This window comes from Xiphophorus couchianus, chromosome 5 (assembly GCF_001444195.1).
Source record: "Xiphophorus couchianus chromosome 5, X_couchianus-1.0, whole genome shotgun sequence".
NCBI lineage: Eukaryota > Metazoa > Chordata > Actinopteri > Cyprinodontiformes > Poeciliidae > Xiphophorus > Xiphophorus couchianus.
In genome coordinates, this window is record NC_040232.1 from 25,037,003 (window position 1) to 25,059,779 (window position 22,777).

General features: G+C 39.7%; 1 protein-coding gene across 1 annotated transcript in view; it reads right to left on the reverse strand.

Annotated features, from left to right (window-relative positions):
* The window catches only part of me1 (malic enzyme 1, NADP(+)-dependent, cytosolic), an 89,232-nt gene extending 66,455 nt beyond the window's left edge, over window positions 1-22,777 (reverse strand). Inside the window, exon 1 of the mRNA XM_028018604.1 lies at window positions 22,614-22,777. Coding sequence (XP_027874405.1) covers window positions 22,614-22,742 — 129 coding nt within the window. The 5' untranslated portion in view covers window positions 22,743-22,777. The remainder of the gene's footprint in view (window positions 1-22,613) is intronic.

Consider the following 22,777-nt stretch of genomic DNA (forward strand, 5'->3'; position numbering starts at 1 on the left):
CCAGCTGGAATACAAATGCATTTGACCACTGTAGATCCGTTTTCTTATGCACACCAACTGGATCTCTGACTAGTTTTGATTGGAGATTTTCCAATTTCTTAGCCTGGTGATGGGGTGTCTTTCTCCTTCTTGTCTTCCCATTCTCATGTTTTTGCCTTTGGAGTTGCTGTGGTTCATTTTGTTGCCTGAACTTGGTCCGGTCCATTGCACCGGGATGTACAATGGGATGTACTCAAGTCACCATGAGTACATTCCATTTTACTCTTAAAGAGAAACTAACGTCCAAATTAGTTTCATTTTACTGAGAAACTGTCTGAATCGGTTATTTAGGGTTCTATCTTTATGTTTTTGTGCAAAATGTAAGATTTCTTTGAAACTTGTACAGTTTGGCAATATCTGACCTAAAACCGCCTCACTGCTGGCATCTTCTGGTCGAATGAAGCTACTACACCTTCAAACAATTTTCCTATTGTGAAGGTGTAGCTTGGTACAACTACTCGGCTTTGTAAATGTGGGATTTATTTGCAATGTGGAATGGGCATGCTCTGTTCTGACTATTGGAGACGGTATGGTGTTGAACAGACAACTGTGTCATACTGAATGCAGTGCTTGGGTAAATGGGAGAGATCATGCCAGCACTCACTGCTCGCTCAGCTGCAGAGCGTTGTTGCCGTAAGTCTCAAACAACAACAAAAAAAAGAGTTTCTAGATTTATCACTAGTTGGTTTTTTGATAAAAAGTTGCTAGAGGGATCAGCACTGCTGTCAACTTATCCACACAGTGGATAAGATGACAACAGTGCGTCTTTCGTCCTGATCACAGCGCCACTCACCCTGTCCATTCACCCTCACACTTGGCCGTGTCTCTTGGCTCCGCCCACTTTGCTGAAATTTTTCAAAACCTACCACTGTAGGTTGTAGCTGTTCTCAGGCTTAGCTTACAGAGAACAGCAAGTTACACTTCAGGTGCACCAATGCTGTAAGGTACCAGCCTGCCTAAGCTCAAAGAACCGACTAATCTAAGTTCAGTTATATGTAGTTTCTAGGCTACATATGTTTGGGTGTGGAATGTGATTTCAAATTATGATAAGAGTTAAAGTCTAATGGGGCGAATATTTGTGAACAACTCAAAGAAACCAGAAATCAGATTAATACAGCCTCCACTGCAAAAACCACAACTAATTCACTAAATGCTGATCCTTTCTTCTTCTTTTTTCAACTCTTAGGGATTTTTCCACTTTAATCTAACTGTACTATGTCATAGTTGTGCTTGACTCTGCTAGAGTGAGTGAATAAATAGAATCATTGTGTTTTCTCTGAACTATCAACGGAAAGTACCAGAAAATGTTTGCGTTGGCAGTAATAACGAAGCACTCCTTGGATTACTTTCAGCTAAAAATGCAGTATTTAAAATAGCTCTCAATTGAAAACATTTTTCTCACAGTTGAGCTGGACTGTGAGAAAAAGCCAGCCAGCGTGTTTGTGTTCGGCCGTTCTTTTGATACGCCACGCGGAGCGATGTATCTGGGCTCGTTTTCTTCTGATGACGTCAACGTACCTCAAAAACCCAGAAGCCCCTCTGCAGCTGACCAAACAGGGAACAGCAGACTGCTGAGTTTCTTCCCTTAAACAACACCATCCGCAGCAGAGGGGCAGCGTTATTTACTCTACCCCGCCATTATCGCCACATGTTCTCTGCACTCCACACTGGGCTTTCCAGACTGTTACAGCCGGCCTTGTGGCATCATTCTAAAAGCAGCACCTTGGTTAATCATATTAGTCCCGAGGAACAGTTTAGACGCGACTGTAATCAAGTCCACATAAAAGATGCAAACATGTAGCCAGGGATTTGGGCTTGGATTGAAAGCAAAGAAGTTCCTGGCCTCGAGGGTTCAGACAAGTCCATGCAAGCCTCCCTGTTCTTCACCCTGAACATGATACGAGCTCCAGACATGCAAAGCGAGTTCGTTTGGAAACCACAGCACACGAAGGAGACGGGTAAATACTTCAGAGTCAACAGAAACGGAATTAGAAGCTTGCTATCACAGGAAACCTCCTGATGATTGACTGGGCTGGCCGCCGGTGACCCATACTGGGATAGACTCTGGCTAACAGCTGGAGGAAAGACTGAGTCACCGGCCTCTGTGCTTCTATAGCCGCTGCAGTCTCTATAAACACACACACATACACACATAATATACACACGCAATACAAGTATGATGATGATAATGTGAAAATCAGCACAATCTTCATGCCAGCCATGTGCTTATTCATGCAGACGGTGAACACACAGGCGCACTCTAATGCTTCGCCAACACACAGTGTACATTAAGCCGCCCTTAATGTACACTGTACTCACTCTAATCGTGAGGGTTTTTAATCCTGCATCAGGAGAAGAACCACGCTCCATGATATTCTCATTGTCCAGCAGCATACCGTGCCCACCTCTTGTTGCATCAATAGCGGCATGTGTGTCTAGACGCTATAAAAACAGCTGGTGTGGGTAAAGGGGGGAATATTCCAGTGGAATGACAGATTTACTCTGCAGATACGGCAACTGGGATTAAAGAATTGGACTGGATTGAAAGACAAGGTAAAATGGTGTGATGAAGGAAGACAACAAAGGAAGAGCAAATCAGGTATGTTGTACTTGTGGGGAAAGTGTTTCTAAGGGTTTAGAAAATCATGTACAGTATGTAAGGCATGAAATATATTCCAATAGCCATCAGGCTGCAGTAAATATTTCCTACATTGCCATAAAAAAATAAGCAGCAGCACACTACTTTTGCATCGACAAAAATGGTGTGTGACATCGAATTATTACATTTCCCCACATGGCCGTCGCTCTGGGATCCGCCACTCTAATTTAGATGTTTATTGGCCATTTTTACCCTCTGCATGACAACAGCACTCCAAATCCGTGTCCAAAACCCAGGCGTAAGTCAGTGTCCTGACATCACACATCCACTAGTACAGTGGTCCCCAACCACCGGGCCGCGGACCGACCAATTGGTACCGGGCCGCGCAAGAAATAATGAACTACTTCCGGATCTTTTATTTTGAAAATCCTAAACCGGATTTTACCGGTTACGTCTTACGCGTCAAAATTGAGTCAACTTGCAGCAGAATGAGTAACAAAACAAAATCGGATTACTGCGCGCGCGCCTATGACATCCATCCTCTCTCGTCATTAAAAAGGGCATCTTCTAACTGATCTGGAACATAAAGAAACACTAGGATATACCATTTAGCGAAAAAGAAGAAAAAATAAGGAGATGCTGTTGGTGCAACAGTTGCAAAGTTTCTGGTTTGTATCAGTATGCAAGTGAAAGCAGATAAAAGCATGGGAAAATATACAGAGATTTCACTTTGGAGTAGCGTTGTGAACTGAAATGGCCCAAGAGCGTTTTACTGGAGACTTGGCATCTACAAGAACTGCGCTGTCGTTTCTCTGACAGTAGGAGTGCTGCTATGAGTCCCTGGAGTTTCCGTATGACCTATTACACTTGGCTACAATAGGATGATGTAGCCATCTCCCCTACAGACCATTGCGAAACACGGCATTCAAGCTTCTACCGTGCCATCTCACAGCAAAATGGGGAATGCGCAAGGCCAAGGGAGTACCATGATGGACGTAAGAGAGCACATAAGAGATTCAGGGAGAATTCGGGAGGGAAAGAGGGGGTGAGGATTGTAAAACATCTGAGACTGGAACCAGACAGACCAGAAAAGCAGGTCAGTAATATACACCCTTTTAACCCTTGAAAACTAAGCCTGTTTTTTTTTTTTTTAGATTTCTTGAAAATGACATCTCCAAAATGAATTCTATGTATCTCAGGAACTACAAGGTGTATTTGACTGGTTCTGGTATCAGAACAAATGTAATATTCCAGAGAATACTCTAGAGGTCTAAAAATCAGCGTTTGTATTACTGAGTAAGAGCAAATACATATGGCACACAGTGAAAAAATAAATAAAAATAATAAATTCGAATAAAATACCCTCTCATTCCTTTGACCAAATCAGTCTGTTTTAGGGGGCAATAGGTGATAAATCTGAAATTCAACTTTGGTCAATTTTAAGTATAATCAAGCTTTAAAAAAAAAAATAAAAATTTATTAAATTCTTAGCAGATTTTTTCATCCTAAACATAACTTTCGCAGTCCAAATTTGATTTATTACCTCTACTGATCGTTCATAAGACGGTTTTCTTTTAATCTTTCAAGCTAGTGTTGTAATCGTTTGAAACTGAAGGAACCACAACCATGATTTCACTTCCTGTTTCATAGCGGTACTAAAGTTATATAAGGCAATAAGCTTAAGCTATGCAGGGTTTTAGTCCTAATTGGCTGATTTAATCTTTCTTGTTCAAGGCTTGTAGTGCAGGTGTTCTTAAACCGATGGCTACTTAACTAGCAAGCAGGAAATGAATACACACAAACCTAAGTGCCAATCTCAATCCATGAATGCTAAATGTAATGTCAGTTGAGCTTTTTCAGTTACAACAGCCTCAGTCCTTCTGGAAACAAGGTTTTCTACTAAGTTTGGGATGATGTTTATGGGAAATTTTTAAAGTTTCTTTAAGGAACACATGTGTGAGGTCAGACACTGATTCTTGACAAGAAAGCCTTTTGCAGTTTTCGCTCCAATTTATTGTAACGATGTTCCATCTGTTTGTGAATTCAAATTATTCTTCACCCAACTCGCCTATTCATATCTTTGTTAACCTTGCTTTGTGCGCTGGTGTGCAGTCATACTGGATAAAGAAGGGGCCATCGCCAAAGAGGTCACTACTGCTCCAGACGCTAGTGGCGGCATGTGGAGGTCTTTTCGTAGTTATTTTTGTAGAGATCTAGCGATATCTGCCCACAGTGGGCCGCAGTATTAAGCCAGTTCTATGCTGAGTTGAGGCTGTTAGAAATATCTTCTACTTTCTTGTGATTCCACTAATAGTTGATGATGATTTTTTTTAGGAGCAAGGAAGGTAAACGCCTTGACTTACTGCAGAGTTGCCATCCTATCATGACACCATTTTAGAATTCAACAAAAACTCCAAAGAGAGAGACATTTTTTCCACATCGGCTTTTAGAAGCAGTCTTCAGGACTATAGGTGCTTGATCTTATGCACCTGTGGCCGAAAAAAATATATTTGGAACACCATAATTCATTAATTTGAATAGGTTGCCTAACTATTTCTGACAATGTGTTGTATATTCAGATGAATTAAGTAGTGTCACTCTAGAGTTTTAAACAAGGCACACTAAATATTTTGATTGGGTCTTGGTCTTCATTGCCCCACCCCAAGATGCTAATGAGAGGATGGCCCAACTCATTGCTGGGCCATCCTCTGGCCCCGCAATGGGCCAGAGGATGCACTAACTCTGGCCCAGCAATGAGTTAGTGCCAAGACGTAACCAGATTTTTGGTACCACACTGAGTTATTGGTGCGGTAGCTAAAGAAAGCTAAGCTAGCACTAGCGCCAGGTTGTCCCTGGGACTCATGTGGCGGAGAAAACCACCTGGAGATTAAAAGTAGGAACTGAAAACAGGTGTTAAGCCTCTGTAGCGCGTCTTCGGAGGCTTCAGTTTGGTGACGTGCTACATGTTCTCATGTACTCTCATCCATTTTACATTAGAATAAGTGGCTGAGTGTGTGTTGAATGCGTGTCTAAAGAAGAGAAAGAGGGGGGGAGGGAGAGAGAGCTAAAATGAATGCATTCTTTCACGCTAGTGTGTGCAAGTGAGCGTTCACGCTCCCCCTCTGTTTGAATTGCTACACAGAACGGCCATGAATTCAAATGGTGGAGGGAGCTGGGCTGGTTCGACTCCAACACAAATAATGACCCTCATACTGAAGCTAATGACCCGTCCACTTTAACTCTCTCCAGCATCCCAAGAAATACTGGTCCTCTTCATCCAAAACTGCCCTCCCTAGCCATCCATCTTCAGCTTTAGAAAGGACACATCAAAGAGTGTTAAATATAGATGTCGCACTGAATGATGGGATAAATCCGAGACCATGGGAGGTCTACAACTCGGGATCAATGTCTGTCATTCAAACTGTCCCACTAAAAGGAATCCGTTTCTCCGTTTCAGAAAGGTTAATTGAGCAGGTTTCATGGTAGACTTGAACCAGCTACATGTTCGCATCCACACATTTTGAGGAAGCTTCAGCGAACACGTCGGTCCCAAACGGCCCCAGCAGACATCCTACACTATGGAAATTCCTTAGGCATCATCAGCCAAGTGGAAAGAGATGCAGTATCAGAAAGCTATTTGTCCTGAAGCAGAGTCATGCTGTGGTGTGTGCATAGCGGCACCCACATCTACCTCTGAGGAATGGGAACTAAAGCTTAGTCTCAACACCATGTCACATTCTGACTCTAGCATATTTTACATATAAGACCTGCATATGGAAGCACTTCTTAATGCAGAAAGTTACAATAATTTACTTTTTGAAAAGGATGTAATTTTTGAATCTACAATATAAGGCCCTTCGTTCTTGATTATATGTTTTTGAAAAAAATCATAAAGGAAGATGATTTTAATGCTCTATTTGATGGTGACAAAAATGATGCTATAGTTTCTGAAATGTACAAGAAGAAAAGAAAATACAGTATTCTGTGGCAAATGTCTTTATGGAAGTGCTGGTAATACTTTTTATAGTTTATTTTAGATTATAAACAGTGTAACTTAGATTTCAACCAATTGAATTGTGAATCACATAGCTAGATATAGAAATAAACTTTTTTATTTGTTTTAGGTGGTTGTTTTTTTTTTTATATTTTTTTTATTAGGTTTTAACATCAAAATACAAAATGTACAAAAATATATGAACAAGATATGTAAACTTTTTTTCTATAACAGAACCGAACATAAGTCGTACAGAACACATGGATAAGCCTTCCCAAATAAAATCCAGAGGAATAAGAAAAGAAAACATAAAAAAACAAAAAGTAGATATATTAGAAGAAGAAATAAAAAAGACATTAGTCTTGTGTGCAAAGTACAATGATATAAATATAGGTCTTAATAGTGAAAGAAAGAAAAAAAAAATAAAAAATTAATAAAAAAAAAGGGGGGGGGATGGATTTAAGAAAAAGGTACATCAATGGGTATTAATGACAAAATAAATAATTTGATAAATAATATGATAATGTAAATAAAAAGGTCAGGCAAAAGCAAAATTTAGTTGGGCACCATACGGGACGGCAATGTCTGAACAAAATCAAAAAACGGCTGCCAAATCTTTAAAAATTTAGTTGTGGAACCTCGTAGGGTAAATTTAATCTTATCAAGTTTACTAAAGTGTAAAGCATCTTTAATCCAGATTTCAAATGAGGGAGGTAAAGCTGATTTCCAGCACAGCAATATTCTACGCCTCGCCAACAAAGTGAGAAATGAAACCAGATCAGCCTCAAGTCTTGACAAAGAAACCGTCTCAGAAAGTACACCAAACAATGCAGTTAGTGGATCAGGCTGGATGGACATATGAGCTACTTCAGACAAGGCTGCAAAAATGTTTGTCCAATATTGCTTTAGTGATGGGCATGACCAAAACATATGGATCAGTGAGGCAGGTGTTTGATGGCAACGATCGCATTCCGGACTAACGTTTGGGTATATTTTAGAAAGCCTGGCCTTAGTCCAGTGAGTGCGATGCAGGACCTTACACTGAATTAGTCCGTGTCTGGCACACAGTGACTAGGTGGTTGTTTTTAAGCTCCAATGGCCACTATGTCATAAAGGTCTGCAACAGTACATCATTTCATTGGCCACGAGATTGACATTGGGATTGACTTGTTAAGTCCTTTCCTGACATGTCTTTATCAGATATGACAACCTTGACCTCTTAGATGTAACCCGACCTTTACCAACCAAACAAATCTCCTGTCAATATACCATTGACTACGCTTATCATCTGTTCATTCATCTGTGTAGCACCCTCTGACCTACTCTCCACACAATAAACGTCTCTCTCTTACCAGTCTTGACTTGTATAAAACATACAAAAAACATCAGAAGAAGAGGAAAAAAATCTTACTGGTGGAAAAAAATGAACCCAATCACGGATTTTCTGATATATGAGCTGCACCAAAAACTCAGATTATTAAAGAAAAGAGACATGGTACAACATGATACCATGATAGGACTGCTTTGGTGAAATTTCAATGAATACGTTGCAGAAAGAGGGACGGTGTTTACAACCAGAAGACAAGAGGAGATTAAATACAAGGCAGCAATGAAGTAGATCAGTATCTGGGTTTCCATTGACCTTGAAATTGCACAACTTGGAATTCCAAAAATAAATTTGCTTAATAGAAACACATCAATTTCGGTGGGGAAAAAAAAAACCCTCACGGTTTATTTTTCTGGTATGATGAGGTGGATTTTCAGCTGGACCAAAATTTGCAGAACTGTGATGGAAACACTTTTTTTCTGCATCACACAAGTCATGTGATCAACAATCATATGTCACTACTGCCAGAAAACACAAAGTGGTAGTAGGATGATGGCGCTGCATGTTTTTTTTTTTTTTAGCAATTTATCCTGTGAACAAACATTCACATGTGATTTTAATTGCGTTAGTTATTCGATGGAAACACCACAATTGCAAAAGTGTCCTTTTTCAACATTAGCAGAATATTAACGACTTTTTGCGCACATTTGTAATGTAAACGCAGCTTGTGTGGCCATTCTTTCATCAGGTGAGGCCCCACTACTCTCCCTGATGAGTACAGATAGTTTTTAGAGCTTAGTGTACCTACTATGAGACTAAAGTTACAGGTATTACATTGATGAATGAAAAACTCCATTGGTAAAAAATAAACTTCTTATCTCACCTTTTTGTGACCCACATAGTTGGTGTTGTTAAATGTTTGCTACAGCACGGTCAGAATCTGCGGATTCTGACCATCCCCATTCTTTACATTCGCTGCTTATCTTCCATAAAAGACATGGGGAAAACTGCAGGAATGCGCAAGTCATGGAGGTTATATGAAATACACGGAGAGGCTGTTAATCATTCTTATGGTATAGAAAAGAAAACGTTTGTCCACTTCACAACTACATCGTGATTCATAGCCGAGCAAATATTTACCTTGGAGATTTACAGTAGTTATTCTACAATGGTCAAACTCTTTAACTTTTTAAAGAATATGTCCTTTTTCAGGTCACTCATATGGAAGCTGGTTAAGACCCTCACTAAATATTCATATTCTGTGAACGTTTTCACATTTTGCCTCCTTGCAACCAGAAATTCTCATGTATTTAACGTTACACACCAACATCGCTCACATCTGTCGAGAGAAAGGAAAACAATGTTTTACATTGTTTTACAAGAAAACAATGTTTTACCCTTTCTTCTTGCACACCCAAATAAAACCCAATCAACTAATTTACAGCAGAAATATGGCTCTATTCTGTGAAGGTTTCGTAGGTTTGTTAGAGAATTAGCAAACAAACACCATCATGAACATCATGACAGGTCAGAGATGAAGCTGTGGGAAGGCTCTGAGCCGGCTCAGACAGAGCCGTCCACCTAAACCGACGAGAGAACAACCAAAAGGCCCTTGTGGAAAAAAACTGATCTAGCCATCAAGTAATAATGGCAAGGAGAAAGCTATTGTCAAAAAGAAATACCCATTTGCAGTTTGACTATTTTTGAGCTGTTTTTTGCAAGGAACGGGCAAAAAAATTCACAAAATATGAAAAGGTTTAAGAGGAATGCATACCTTTGGTAGGATATAATAATGAACTAAGAACTTCGGTGTGCCTTTCTATCATCTCAAGTCTGGATATGTTTGTTTCCGGTGTGAGGACATGGAATGGCAGCTTTCCCTATTGTGCAGAGTCAAATGCCCTCCTTGCCCCCAAACCCCATCTGTTTTCTGCTACAACAGCAGCTGTAGCAAGGTTCAAGAGGATTACCCTCATAACAAAGCCATTTAAATCCATCCCTTCCTCTCAGGAGGAAGAGAAACAGCACCTAAACATCTCTTCAGGATTCTACAACCTGACTAAGCATTTCCCAGCACGCCGCATATGGTCTGCCTGTGCACCCTCATTTCTAAAGTACAACAGACAAATATGGGTTTGTTGTTTGGATTTTAAATTTCCAAAGTGTGTGGAAATTTAAAATCCACACACTTTGGCTTCCATACACAGCAGATTTCCTTGTTGTAATCCTTAATAACCCTATTATGTCACAGAAATTACTTCCTCTCCAGTCTCAGCCTGAGTCTGTCTTATGCAAGTGTTTTGAAAGATAATAATCCTTACTGAAATACGGATGGCTCTTTGTTTTTGGAGTGCTGATAACAATCAAAATGAAAAAATAAATAAATAAAGATTAGTATCGCACAAATCAGATCAGGGTGTTTCAATTTCTTGAATGCTTTTCCAGTCATAACATCCTTATTGAAAGATGTAATCTACTGTACAGCACAGACTCAGACTTAAAAAAAAAAACACCTAACTTCTATATTAATGAATTAAAGTTCAAGTTGAAATCAAATTTTGTGTCAACACAGAGAAATAAGTTTGAAGTTCCCTCTGTCAATTATTCTTGCTCTAGCAGCTTCAGGTCTCTGGGTGACCGGGACTTTGCCTCTATTCACTCCTCCCTCCGAGAGTCATGACCTCCACCTTAGCAACGCCGACTTCCAAAGGAGATCAGTGCACCGTCTTTACCGCCTTGTCTTGGGCAAACATGCTGACGCAGGGCTCCCTAAATCAAGAGGTGTCAAGTTGTGAATGCACAGGCACACTTGTTGGTCAAACAGCCTTGAAAACCAAACTTCTGTTGACTTAGGGAGGGTAGCCTTAAAGCGGGTGGAGGAGGCAGAGCTCCCTTGAGGCAGCCCCTTTTATCCCGCGCAGTTCGGGTCCCCCAGGAGCCCGAGTGCTGCTGGGAAAGGGTCCAAGGCAATCAGCGATCTCTGAAGCTCAAAATGTGCACCGCTGGCAGGTTGTGCTTCAGCTCTTGAGATGCCATCCTGTCACACACTCAGGGGCCTGAATAAACACATCGCGGGGAGAAAAGCTCTTACGTTAATTATAACCATCTCTGTGGACTTTATCCCAGCATCCCAGCCGCTGAGCCGAACACATGGGGAGAAAACTGTGATCAATGTTTTCTACACAGACTGCAGACTCAGACACAGACTCATTGGATTAGAATGGACTCGGCATAATAATGGCGCCACTTGCCTCTGGAATCCTCCCTTATTGATGTGCGCAGCAAAACAGCAATGCAGCAAGGCAAAGTAGAAGAACGGCTCATTTACTGCATGTCATACAAATTATAAGCTTGTTTTGATGCATTAGTGGGACAACACAAGTCAGTACTCACACTTAATCACTTGTCCGGTCGAGTTCATTTTCATTGTGTGACTGGTAACGTCAGTATGTCATTCAAATGTAGGGCTGCAACCAACGGTTATTTTAGTTATTGATTAATCTACCGATTATTCTGACGATTAGTCGGATAAAAGAAAATGCATGTAGCTGTGATCTAGGGGATCTTCTGCCTTCATAAAACTCGTTTCAGGTGTACTGAAGAGTCTGTGCTTCTTGGTTTTACATGTATGTTAAGGGAAATTCTTCTAGAATTAGGAATATTCTATATGAGGTGTGAATCAGCTGATTGTGAAGATGTCTCATACTTCCATTTGACTGGTAACATTTAAAGTCTAAGGTTTAGAAACTAGTTAATTTGTTATTTATTTACTTGAGGTTTAGGTTCACTGGGAAAAAAAAAGAATTCTGACTTTCTTGGAATTCTGATTTTGTGTCAAACTACGTCAAAATACAGCTAAATAGCCAGATATATGTCAATTATGTCAGTATAACATAACACATAACAGCTTCTCCTTTGCTATAGGATTTGTAAACTTTAGGTAGGTTTGAGCTGTAAGACTAGATTTGCCTGATGATGCATAAACGGTTCCACCAAAAACTGATCAACCTTTGCTTGGTGAGTCTAAGGTTTTAAAACTTAGGCTCACATAAATTTGTTACCATTTGTTACTATTTGTTATAAATAATTTCTGGAATAAGACTAAGAGGATTTAAGGCCAATTCTGAGATGGAAGTCACTCTCTGTCAAAATCCATATGAATACCCAAACATTCTCAGATGCATCTCACTTATACACAAATAATCACATAATGGCTTCTTCCTTATTATAGGATTTGCAATCTCTTGAAGACTTGAGTTTTGTATATTTTGCCTGATGATTCATAAACAATTCAAACAATTCTGATTCTGAGGACGAATTCTGAGATTAAAGTCAAAATTCTTTTTTTTTCCTGCTGGCCTAATCATTTTCCATATTAAGTGAATTAATTTGAGTAAAATATTTACAAAGTAGGAAGAATTCACTTAATTCAGTTCAGTATAAAATGATTGGGATTTACCTAAATGACTTTTCACTATTTTACTTTCTTTATTTTTCACTGCGAGACTTCCATAAATTCTAACATAAAGATTTATTATATGACAAGAACTCCCCTGCTGTAACACGGCAGACAAGAGCAGCATTGAGGTGAGCTGAAAGAGGTGAGATGCTTTAGGTGAGCTTGATGGGCAGGTGATGAGGCTCAGACAGTCTCCTTCTTTCTGTCTGGGACAAACTAATGGCTTCTCCCTTGTATTTGGTGCTGAATAAACCTGGCATTAGAGCGCGTTTGATTGCAGTCAGCTGAATTGACAGACTTATCAAATTACATTCTGCTGGCCCAGAAAACAACCCCGTTAAGCGAGCGTGCAGAACACCAGGTTAACAAAAATATTCAAGTGTGTGTATACAGCTTTCCGTCTGTCTGGGCGATCCACTCCAGTCTATCACAGGAATGTCTAGTCACCTGCAGCGTGTGCAGTCAACCTGAAACACCTGGCCACACCTGGCACAATGCAGACACACACACACACACACCCCACCCCCACATGCCTCTGTGACACACACATGCATGCATTGAGCTCTGCAATCAATCTACAAGGTGCAGATGTTTTCTATGAGGCCTGAACAAAGACTGACCTGTCACGGTTTTTAGTTCACCTGAGGGAAGGATTGAAACCTAAATGTTGACCTTGCTGTATTTAGCTTTAAATATGATCACTGACCTCTAAACTGACTCTTATAGGTGCACACACCCACACACTGGAGCTGTTTAATACCTGTCCAGATAAAATCAATTTGCACCCTGTTTACACTTTTGATTTTGAATATGTTTCATTCCTGAAGCACTTAATGCTTCTGTTAACTTCCATGGAAACCCAATTTGAAATGAGTGCTAAAGTGTCCAGTTCAAACATGAGCTCATAAGTCAGATGCTCAATCTGTGTGTGTGTGTGTGTAAAGAGTTTTGGTGTCATTGGGTTGACAAGCTGCTATACAAATATGCCATGAAGGAATTTACCATGAAGTTAATATATATCTGGAATTTATCCAGTGAGTTGAAGGAAGAAAAGTAACTTAAATACCCAACAGACCAGCACGATCTATCCAGAGTTTTAAAAGCACTAACAAGCCCACATTTTGCCACAGAGGTAAATGGCAGCTTGTGAAGAAAATGCTAAGTTAAAATAAACCTGATTACTGCTGGAATATACAGCTCTGGAATCTGAGCCCCATTGGAAACCTGGTTATTCCACCAAATAATGATTTCTGAACTCTTCCCGAGTTAAAAGATTAGTATTGTTGTTTCTAAATGAACATGAACTGATTTTCTTTTCATTATTTATGGTCTGAAAGCACTGCATCTCTTCTATTATTTTGACCATTTCTCATTTTCTGCTAATAAATACTACATTTTTGTAGTAATAATTTCGGAGACATTTTGTCAGTAGTTCATATAATAGAAGAAAAATGTTCATTTTACTCAAACATATACCTGTAAAAAGTTAAATCAGAGAAACCCGTCATTTTAAGTGTCTCTTAATTTTTTCCAGAGTTGTATATCTGACTCCAGCAGTAATCAGATATAAACTTTATGATCAGAAACAAAACCCGCAGGTCCCTGCCAGAGCTACGTGTCTGAACTGAACTGTACTGTTTGGTGTCCTGGTTGCCCAGCTTTGGGACATTCAATCCTTTGACAACTCCTCTTAATAAAGTTTTTTCTTGTCAAGAAAACATCCAATTTTCTGTCCCAACCTTCCAACAATAGAGCAGCTGTTCTCTGCGCTTTCAGGTGATGAATCATCTTAACCCCTTCATTTTAGAGAGGCGTGCTCCGAAAGGTTCAGTCGGAATTAGGGAAGTATTTTAAAATGACTTCTCTCCTCTGAATAACAATGCAATTGTAAGGAAGGTATTTTCATTCTCAGGATTTTTTTAAGGTTTTCTGCCTCCAAAATATGTAACTCATGATGATAATGTTACTTTGTGGAACATGTTCACACATAAATGTTATACAGTGCTATGAGCGTAATTGATTTTTATTTTTTTAAAAGGCACAGCTACTGATTCTTACGCTGCAGAAAATCTGAAAATATTGACTACGTTTCGTATGGGTGCCAGTCATATCAGATTCTGAATTCAGGGCCGCTCAGGAATCCTTGGCTGTCCTAATTAGTATTTTAGTTGCCTTTAATCTGGATCTGGAATTTGGAAATTCCTAATTTGGTTCTGGTTCTGGCCTACTCTGCACCTACAGAAACAGAACTAAACAAGGATGAATTAGCATCCAGCTTCTATGCACAGAAAATCTGGAATAATCGTTCTTAAAACTGCAAAACATCTGAAACACTGAGTTCCTTTAAATCAACTTGCATTGGACCCACAATAACTGGAATGCTGATCAACATATTCCATGCATATTGATGATTCTCATGATGGCACTTGACAAGATGCAATGTCTGCTACTGGTTTCACAATTGGTGGCTGTTTGATGTGTTCAGGATGTTTGTATGTTTTCCTGACGTAAAGCATTTTGAACTGCCTTGTTTATGAATGTGCTAAACAAGTGAACTTGATGGATTGATTTAAATACAAATGGTATGCACCGCATAAAGTCTTATAAGGTAAACAGTCTCATCAATTCTACTCTTTTTTTAAATCCGCATAATCTTCTATTAACAAAAATATTAAAATACATGTAAAAATACATGCAATAGATTACACTAAATCAGTATGTATGATTGAGTGAAAAATTAATTACACCCCAAATACTTATAATGCATAAACCCACAGAATTTAACAAGCTGCTCTTTCTTTTTTTGCTTTGTTTTTGCCATAATAGCTTTGCTAAGATATCTTCATCCTGTTTTCCTACTGCTTAACTTTTGTTTATAGTTTCATGATTGGACAGAAGTAGCATTTGTCATAATTGAAGTTATTAATGACTCTCTTTTCGTATTCATCATGTTAAAAGAAGCTAAAAAAGGAAGCTGCTGCTCATCACTAACGGAGGAATATTCCCACACACAAATAAAGGATGCGACATGTTGACAGGAAGCCAAGGTGGGGATGAGAGTGACACTGTCAGTAAAACTACCAAAGGACATGGGAACCTCGGCTCGCAGCATAAACAATGCACCGCTCAGTTTTTCCAACGAGTGTCAGCAATAAACTTTTATAACCAAAAACTAAACTTCCTACTTTCATGCTGACACACAGAGAATTTCATGGAAATCCAAGTTGCAAATAGCTGTTTCTGAAATGACACTGCTTCAATTTTTAAACCGGATACATTTGAATAAAACTGTGATTATGTCCCTGTTTGAATATATGTGGAGAAGAGCTGTTTGGCTACGCACGGAAACTCAAACATACCATAGAAAATTCCTCTAAAATAACTAAAGAAATCACAAGTGCACAGTTTAAACAAAGTCTGACTTGTTTTTTTTGCTGTGTGTTTTTTTTTTACGATTTAAGTGCTGAATGTGAAAGATTTTGCATAAAGGAAAACTCCCAAGTCTCCAGAGCAAATCTGAGTGAGTGAAAGCAGCAGCCAAACCAGAGTAAGTCTAAACTGGGAGCTAAACGTTGCTGCACAGAGTTATCAAGACCGTCGCCATCTGGCATCAGAGCCTCACTCCCTAATCATCGTGCGCTGTTCAGCACATGCCAGAAACAAATACCCTTAAATACAGTGTTTCATGGTGCAGTGTCGTCTGCGGTTGCAAATGGCAGATCTAATTCAAACGCTGTCTGCATGTGAGCTCTCCATTTAATTTAGTATTCTCTGCCCTAAATGATGCGTGCTGTTTGTAAGTTTTATAGACTTCAATAAACACAACTTTGCTCTTTAGTCTTGGGGATCAACACGAGTTTTGTGGGATTTAGCATTAAAGGGATGAATGACAGCTTCATTTTTCATTTCATGGCCCTCTGTTTTAGAATGTAGGTCATTGCGGGTCTTCTATTCATCATTTATTTACTGCTGAAAGTATTTTCTTTTTTTTTTGCAGCTTTGCAAGCAGGTAAAATGTGCGTTTAAAACAGTTGCCATGAAAGGCTGCCTGCCATTTTCTGCTTTCAAATTTTGTGGCTTGTGGCCTGTTAAAATTTGACCCCGCTCCATTTTTGCTTTGCACTTCCTGAAGAAGGAAGTTGCGCTCAGTGCCTTCTTCAGAGGTTTTTGTGCCGTTTCCTTCAGTGGTTCTTGGTGCAGCGCCACCTACAGGCGAGGAGGGCGAAACAGGTTGCTCAAAGGGTTTGGATTTTTTAACACAGTGCAGTCCATCAGCTGTAAATGTAACAAATGTAGAAATTTTGTCTACTAGACAATCACGTGTGAAAAAACCGTAAGGAAAAAAAGGTTTTGGAAAAGTCTGAACCTAAATCTAACTGACATTATGTGTAATTACCCCAACAGGCCTGATGTTAAAAATTGAGCGAGCCAAACTTGCTACACAGGCTATCTGCAGCTGTTGCCCCCAAGGGTGACATAGCAAGAACTTTTAGGGGTTACTTTTTCATACATAGGCAAACTGGTTTGGGTAGTTTTCTTTTTTGCCCCCAATGATCAATGAAGTTAAGAAATGGCAACATGAGGGTAGGAAGTAGGGCTACAAATTGGCACCACTGTGAAATTATACTTTACCACAAAGGAAAACAGCTGCAATTGTCGTTCTCTTAATCTTTTCCCATCATCTGTATTTTCCAAATTGAGCAGTCGGGTGCTTGACTTCATTCCACATGTCTAATTAGACGCCAAGACGGTTTCTTTTTCAAACGATGTTGTTACTTTCCAAAGTGGCACTGGCATCAGAGAGCGGCAGAGAACCGAGATGCACACAGATACCTCATTAAGGTGATCAAGCAAAGCAACAGAAGACTTCTGTGGAGCTCTGCTCACCACCACAGAGGTTCCTTTCTGCACCTCATACCCCACTCCGTCTCTTTATTGCGCACAAAAGGCATCTATAATATCCGCCTACAGACGGAGGGAGGGAGAGCGGTAGGACTGTGTGTGAGTCCATACATCCGTGGAGCGAGGCGTACGCGAGCAGAGAGATTAGAGGGAAACGAAGCCTGTCGATGTGAGGACAGGCTCCTTTCAGCGCTGCATCCCTCAGCATCAATTAGCAGGTTGTGCCGTGACTGGCTCCTGTTAGAGGTGAAGTGGACCAGCTAAGAGAGGTAAACACACCTCTTCCCAAGGGCTTGCAGAAAGCTGGACGAGGGTAACAATGTAGCACTGCCTGAGCCACAAGGACCCGCCTGTGCCCGACTCCCAACATGCTCCAGCTGTCATTTCCTACCTTCTCCTTCAATTTCCTGGCCTCCAGCTCACTTAGGAGAACCGACAGTGAACAGTTCACCTGGCTGCACAGGCGACCATTTTTCTGCCGCTATGCTCACCTAGGTGTGTGTTTGGCATGGCCGGTTCATCAGGTACATCCACTGGCTACCTCGTGTCTACTTCAACACACAAACAGGATATTTGCTTTTGTTTCTTCCGTTTCTTTAGACTTTTGCAGAACAAGCCATGTGCCAAGACGAAACAGGCACATCGCTCTTGACTGCTTTTTCCTAACTAAAAGTTTTTACACAAGCAAAAATCGCCTTGTAAAAGCAGACTCTGTTCCAAAACAACATATGAACACAGCAGTTAGCTCATTTAGGATGGCCAGCTTTGAAGTGAGATGAAAAACTACCTTGTAAAAGTGAAGAACAAAAAGGCTGTGGCTCATAACGTTCACTCTTCACACCACTTGAAAATAAGAGGGCAGATTGGGAGAAGAGAAAAAGAAATAGGAATCAAATTGAGAGGAATTGATTTAAGTCTGAAACTAAGATAATAGTCTATTAGAGATAATTTAAAAGATCAGTTAAGGTCAAGCTTATGAGATTACTTTGAATGTAAAAGGTTACACTCATCAATGACATGAAGAACATTTTAATTTTATGCTTTTAAAGACCCATTTTACCTAAATTACAATTGAAACCAGAATTCAAGGCCCAATTTGGAATTTGTTCTAAAGTTTCTAAACCTCAAAGGTTAAAAAAATCCTTTTAAACACTTCAATATTCCTGAGCACGTTGCACAGAAACTGGAGACCATTTTTAGCCTTTATTAAAGAGAAGTCATTTATTCGCTTCTTATAAAAATGTAGAGCTCATTTAAAATTGGTTGCTTTCAAAATTTCGAGTGAGGCTGCTTGGTGTTGTCTTAATTCCAGGAATCGTTTTAATGCACGTGTGGGATCATGCTGGAAGACCCACTTGTGTTCAATTTCAACAGTGTAGCTGTTTACTTCAGGTGAAGTTCAACACAATAGGAGTGGAGATGCTGTCTTGAACTCTAACCCTATCTTCCTTGAGGATTGCTACAGAGACCTTGGGACTGAAAGTGTCTTTTTGATTTCAGCAAACATACTTCCCCATTGTGGCCAGAAAACACAATCTTGGTCCTGTCTGACTGTAAAGAGTAGCTTTACAATCCATTTGTATTGGTATTGATTTTGGAGCAGGGTGAAGTTTTAGTACCCTTGCAACAAGTGTAGCTTGTAGCTTGCATGTTCTCCCTATGCATGAGTCCTAGTTACTCTGGCTTTCTTCCAAGCATGTTAGCATAATTAGCATCTCTTCCCAACAGTGCACGGACGATGAAAGGGTGTATACAACCCTAACCCTACCCTAATGTATATTATTTGTCAAGAGGTCAGCCAACTTAAGTTTCTATGTTACTTCCTAATTGATATTATTCAAATATTAGTGTAGGTGTGCATATTTGTATGTTTGACTTTTTTAAAGTTGTTTTATTTACATTTATTTCATCCTCAAAGAACAACTCTTTGACTGTGTAAAAATTATATTTGCGCTCATGGCAAATGTATGTAAACTTATGACCGGTCAGTCTTATTTTCATGTAGCTCCCTATATCCAGCCCGTTGAAAGATGGTTCACTGTTCACTGTCCTCGGTCAGTGGCCCCGAGGCGTAACCTGAGATGTAAACAAATACTTCACAGGACTAAGACTAAACGCTGAGGCTACAGGTCTTTAGGGAAGCAGTAATGGAAAGCGAGGATGATTTGTATCAAACCCGGTATGCATTCTGATGAAAATTTGTTTCGACAGAGTACTTCGGAAAGAATTCAGGTCAAAATTATAGTAAAAAATTTTTTTCAAACTTAGTTTTGGAATCAAATGTTAAAATCCCTTAGTAAGTAAACAAGATTTTCTTAAAAAAACAACAACAAAAAATCATTTGTACTTAAAGAGAATGTAAACTTCTGAAGAGAGCAACTTATCAGGTCCATGAAGAAGGTAACTAGACAAACAAAATTAGAGCTGAAACAATTAACAGAATTAAACTGATTATTTGTGAATAATCGATTATTGAAATCATCATCACCTAGTGTAGTAATCGATTAAATGTTAACTGGACTACACAGGCTCAAAACAGGCAATTTGGTGAAGAGAAAAAAAACATATTCGGAGCAGTAATTAAGTCAAATATGTCTTGGCAAAAACTCCTCAGATGGTATAGTTTTACCTTCACCAGGTTTAGATTTACTACAGGAACGCTACAATATTGCATTTTAGGCAATAAAATGTTTTTTCTTATTTAAAAAAAAAATTAGTAATTTAATGTATTTTTAATGTTGTAGTTAAATGAAAAGTATGTAGAATGTGCCATTTCTTAATCCGGTAGTTGCCAGAATAATCGACAGATTAATCAATTACTCAAATAATCGTTAGTTTCAGTCTTAAGCAAAATACCACAAAGGGAACTCAGAGAACAAAGTAGGATATTGTAACAGATGCTGAGTCAGTAGAACGTATCCCTGCTGTATTACGTGTTGAAATAAATAAAACAAAATCTGACTTTTTTGGATTGTTCTTTTCAGGAAGTGTCAAAAAGTAAAGTCAGAGAAAAACTTGCAGCCACAAAGAGGACGTTGCAACATTTCTGCTTTATCAGCAGAGTCCTGTCATGCCTGGGATACCTCCACAGTGAGCATGGAGGGCCATAACACGCAAAGGTAGAAATTATTTTGCTTTTCATCCAAAGAATCGTTGGTCAACATAAAATGAGGTTGAGTGTACACTAAATTTTAACAAAATCTTTTCCCTTTGACTTCTATGTTTTACTATTAAAAGCATATGAAAATGTGGAACCTCTATGTTTATCCAGACAAATCAGTTTTTTGCATTTAGAGCCATATCTTCCACCAGAGTACACACACGTGTCACTGAACTCCATATTGCGATACGGTAAAACAAACACGTGGTGCTGGTGGGCAGCACTGATGGAGCCATTAGCAGTCATCAGCAACTCTGCACCAGCTCACTCACGCCACAGATAACGGCCTGCGGGAGCTCCACTATCAGACTTATCAAGAACCCTCCTGACATCTCACACAACCGCAGTAAACCAACGTCCACCTCTATCAACTCTTAACACCTTACTATGCGAAACAGGTTGCTTCATGGCCTAACTACAAGCTTCTGTGTGTCGTATTAAGAACACAATGTGTTGCTTAACTGAGAAGTAGAGATTAGACGATGCGTGGTTAGTCCCCTTTATTTACTCTGGTACCCCTCAATAAAATCCAGTGCAACCCACTGTCCTCAAAAGTGACCCAATTACACATCAGCCTGAACCTCAAGATCTCCACTCTGACCCACGGCGGTGGGAGATTCATGCTTTTGGGAGTGTTTTGAGCCACAGTGGCAGGGAAGAATATTTTTCAGATTCGTAATTGTAAAATACTTTTGAAAACCATCCATAATTTCCCTTCCACTTCACAACTTTACACTATGCTGTGTTGGACACTTCCTTTACACACACACAAAAGCATTCCAATAAAATACGCTGAAGTTTTTGATTGTAATATGGAAAAGATTTCAAGGGGTGTGTATACTTTTGTGAGGTACTGTGCAGTGTTTTAATATTACAGCTTACTTCTTCTGGAATAAATCAAATAATTAAAATACGTGTTGCCCTTTTTCTCATCAAAGGAACATATGTGACAAAAAGAACCCCTCAAAGAGTAAAAAAAAAGATTGTAAAATAATTAAATTTTTTTTTTTTAAAAAAAAGAAGAATTTTTATAAGGGAGAAATCGGACAGCACTTTGACTGAGTCAGAATGACGGCGCCTGTTTTGAAGGTCAGTCAGCACCATGGACAGAAGCCCCCTGGCCACAATTGGACCTCTGGGGGCCCAGACCATCACCAAGCCAAGAGAAAACACTGGAAAGCTTACAGGCACTCTGGCACATAGACTGTAAATGAGAATCAGCCTACGTAGCTAATTTAGGCCTATTTACATAAGCCATTGTGCATTGTCATTCCTATACAAATGACAAAACAAACAAAAACTGAGGAAATATTGATGTAAAATATAGGAATGAATGGGCAAGCTACGAAGTCCAAACACCAACTGGCTTCTTTTTTTTTTTTTTAATCGGGAGTAACAATTTAAGTCACTGCCGGACATGTCTGAGGAAGTTACTCAACATTATTCACTGCCTGGTTATGTAACTTTTCTATCTTGGAAAAGCTATTTAACATGGCAAGATGCAACATGCTGAATCATGCTCCTTTATGTGTTCTTTGATTGAATTATTGCTGCTCTTTTACTGTGTTTGGTGCAGTATTGCAGGTTTATCTGCACGGAAGCAGCGTTTGGTCTCTTTAAATTCTAAATATAACTGCGTCTAAAGCTGATACCCAAACGTCCTGGCTAATGCGACGTTCACTGGCTGCCCCTGGGCTCCGTCAGGGCACTGTGTATAAATGCCAGCTATCTAAAAGTTATAAACAAATGCGCCACATTCGCTAACCTTTTGTTTAGTAGTTGCTTCTTATGTAATGGGTGAACTTATTACGTCATTCATATTGTAGGAGACACTAAAGACGTTGAAGGTTTACTTCAGTGCGGTTGCTAAGTAGAAAGCAAAATTTTGTTGTTCTGAAGCAACTCACTGTTTGGGAAACTTCACCCTCTAAAGGTTTTCTAAAACCAAAACAAAATGATATGACAGACAAACACAACATTTTCTTGCTTGTAGCGTTAGCTTAAAATAAGTTGACGTTTTCGTTCCGAGTGCTAGCATCTCCCACGGCGCCTGAACTCAGCAGCTTTACTTGCCAACGCTTGTTGTTCAAAGAAACGAGCAGAGAACTCCCACCAACTCCCACGAACACCCACCTTGTTGAGGTGGGGGTTTCTGGTGACATCGTAGCCCTTCTTCTTGGTGTAAACGAACGTCTTCCCCTTGTCTTCGGATTTGCGCATCTCCGTTTCCACCGACTCTCGTCTCACAAGCCCGCGTGCCATGTTGCTGCCGCTTTAAATAGAGCCGCTCGCGCTGG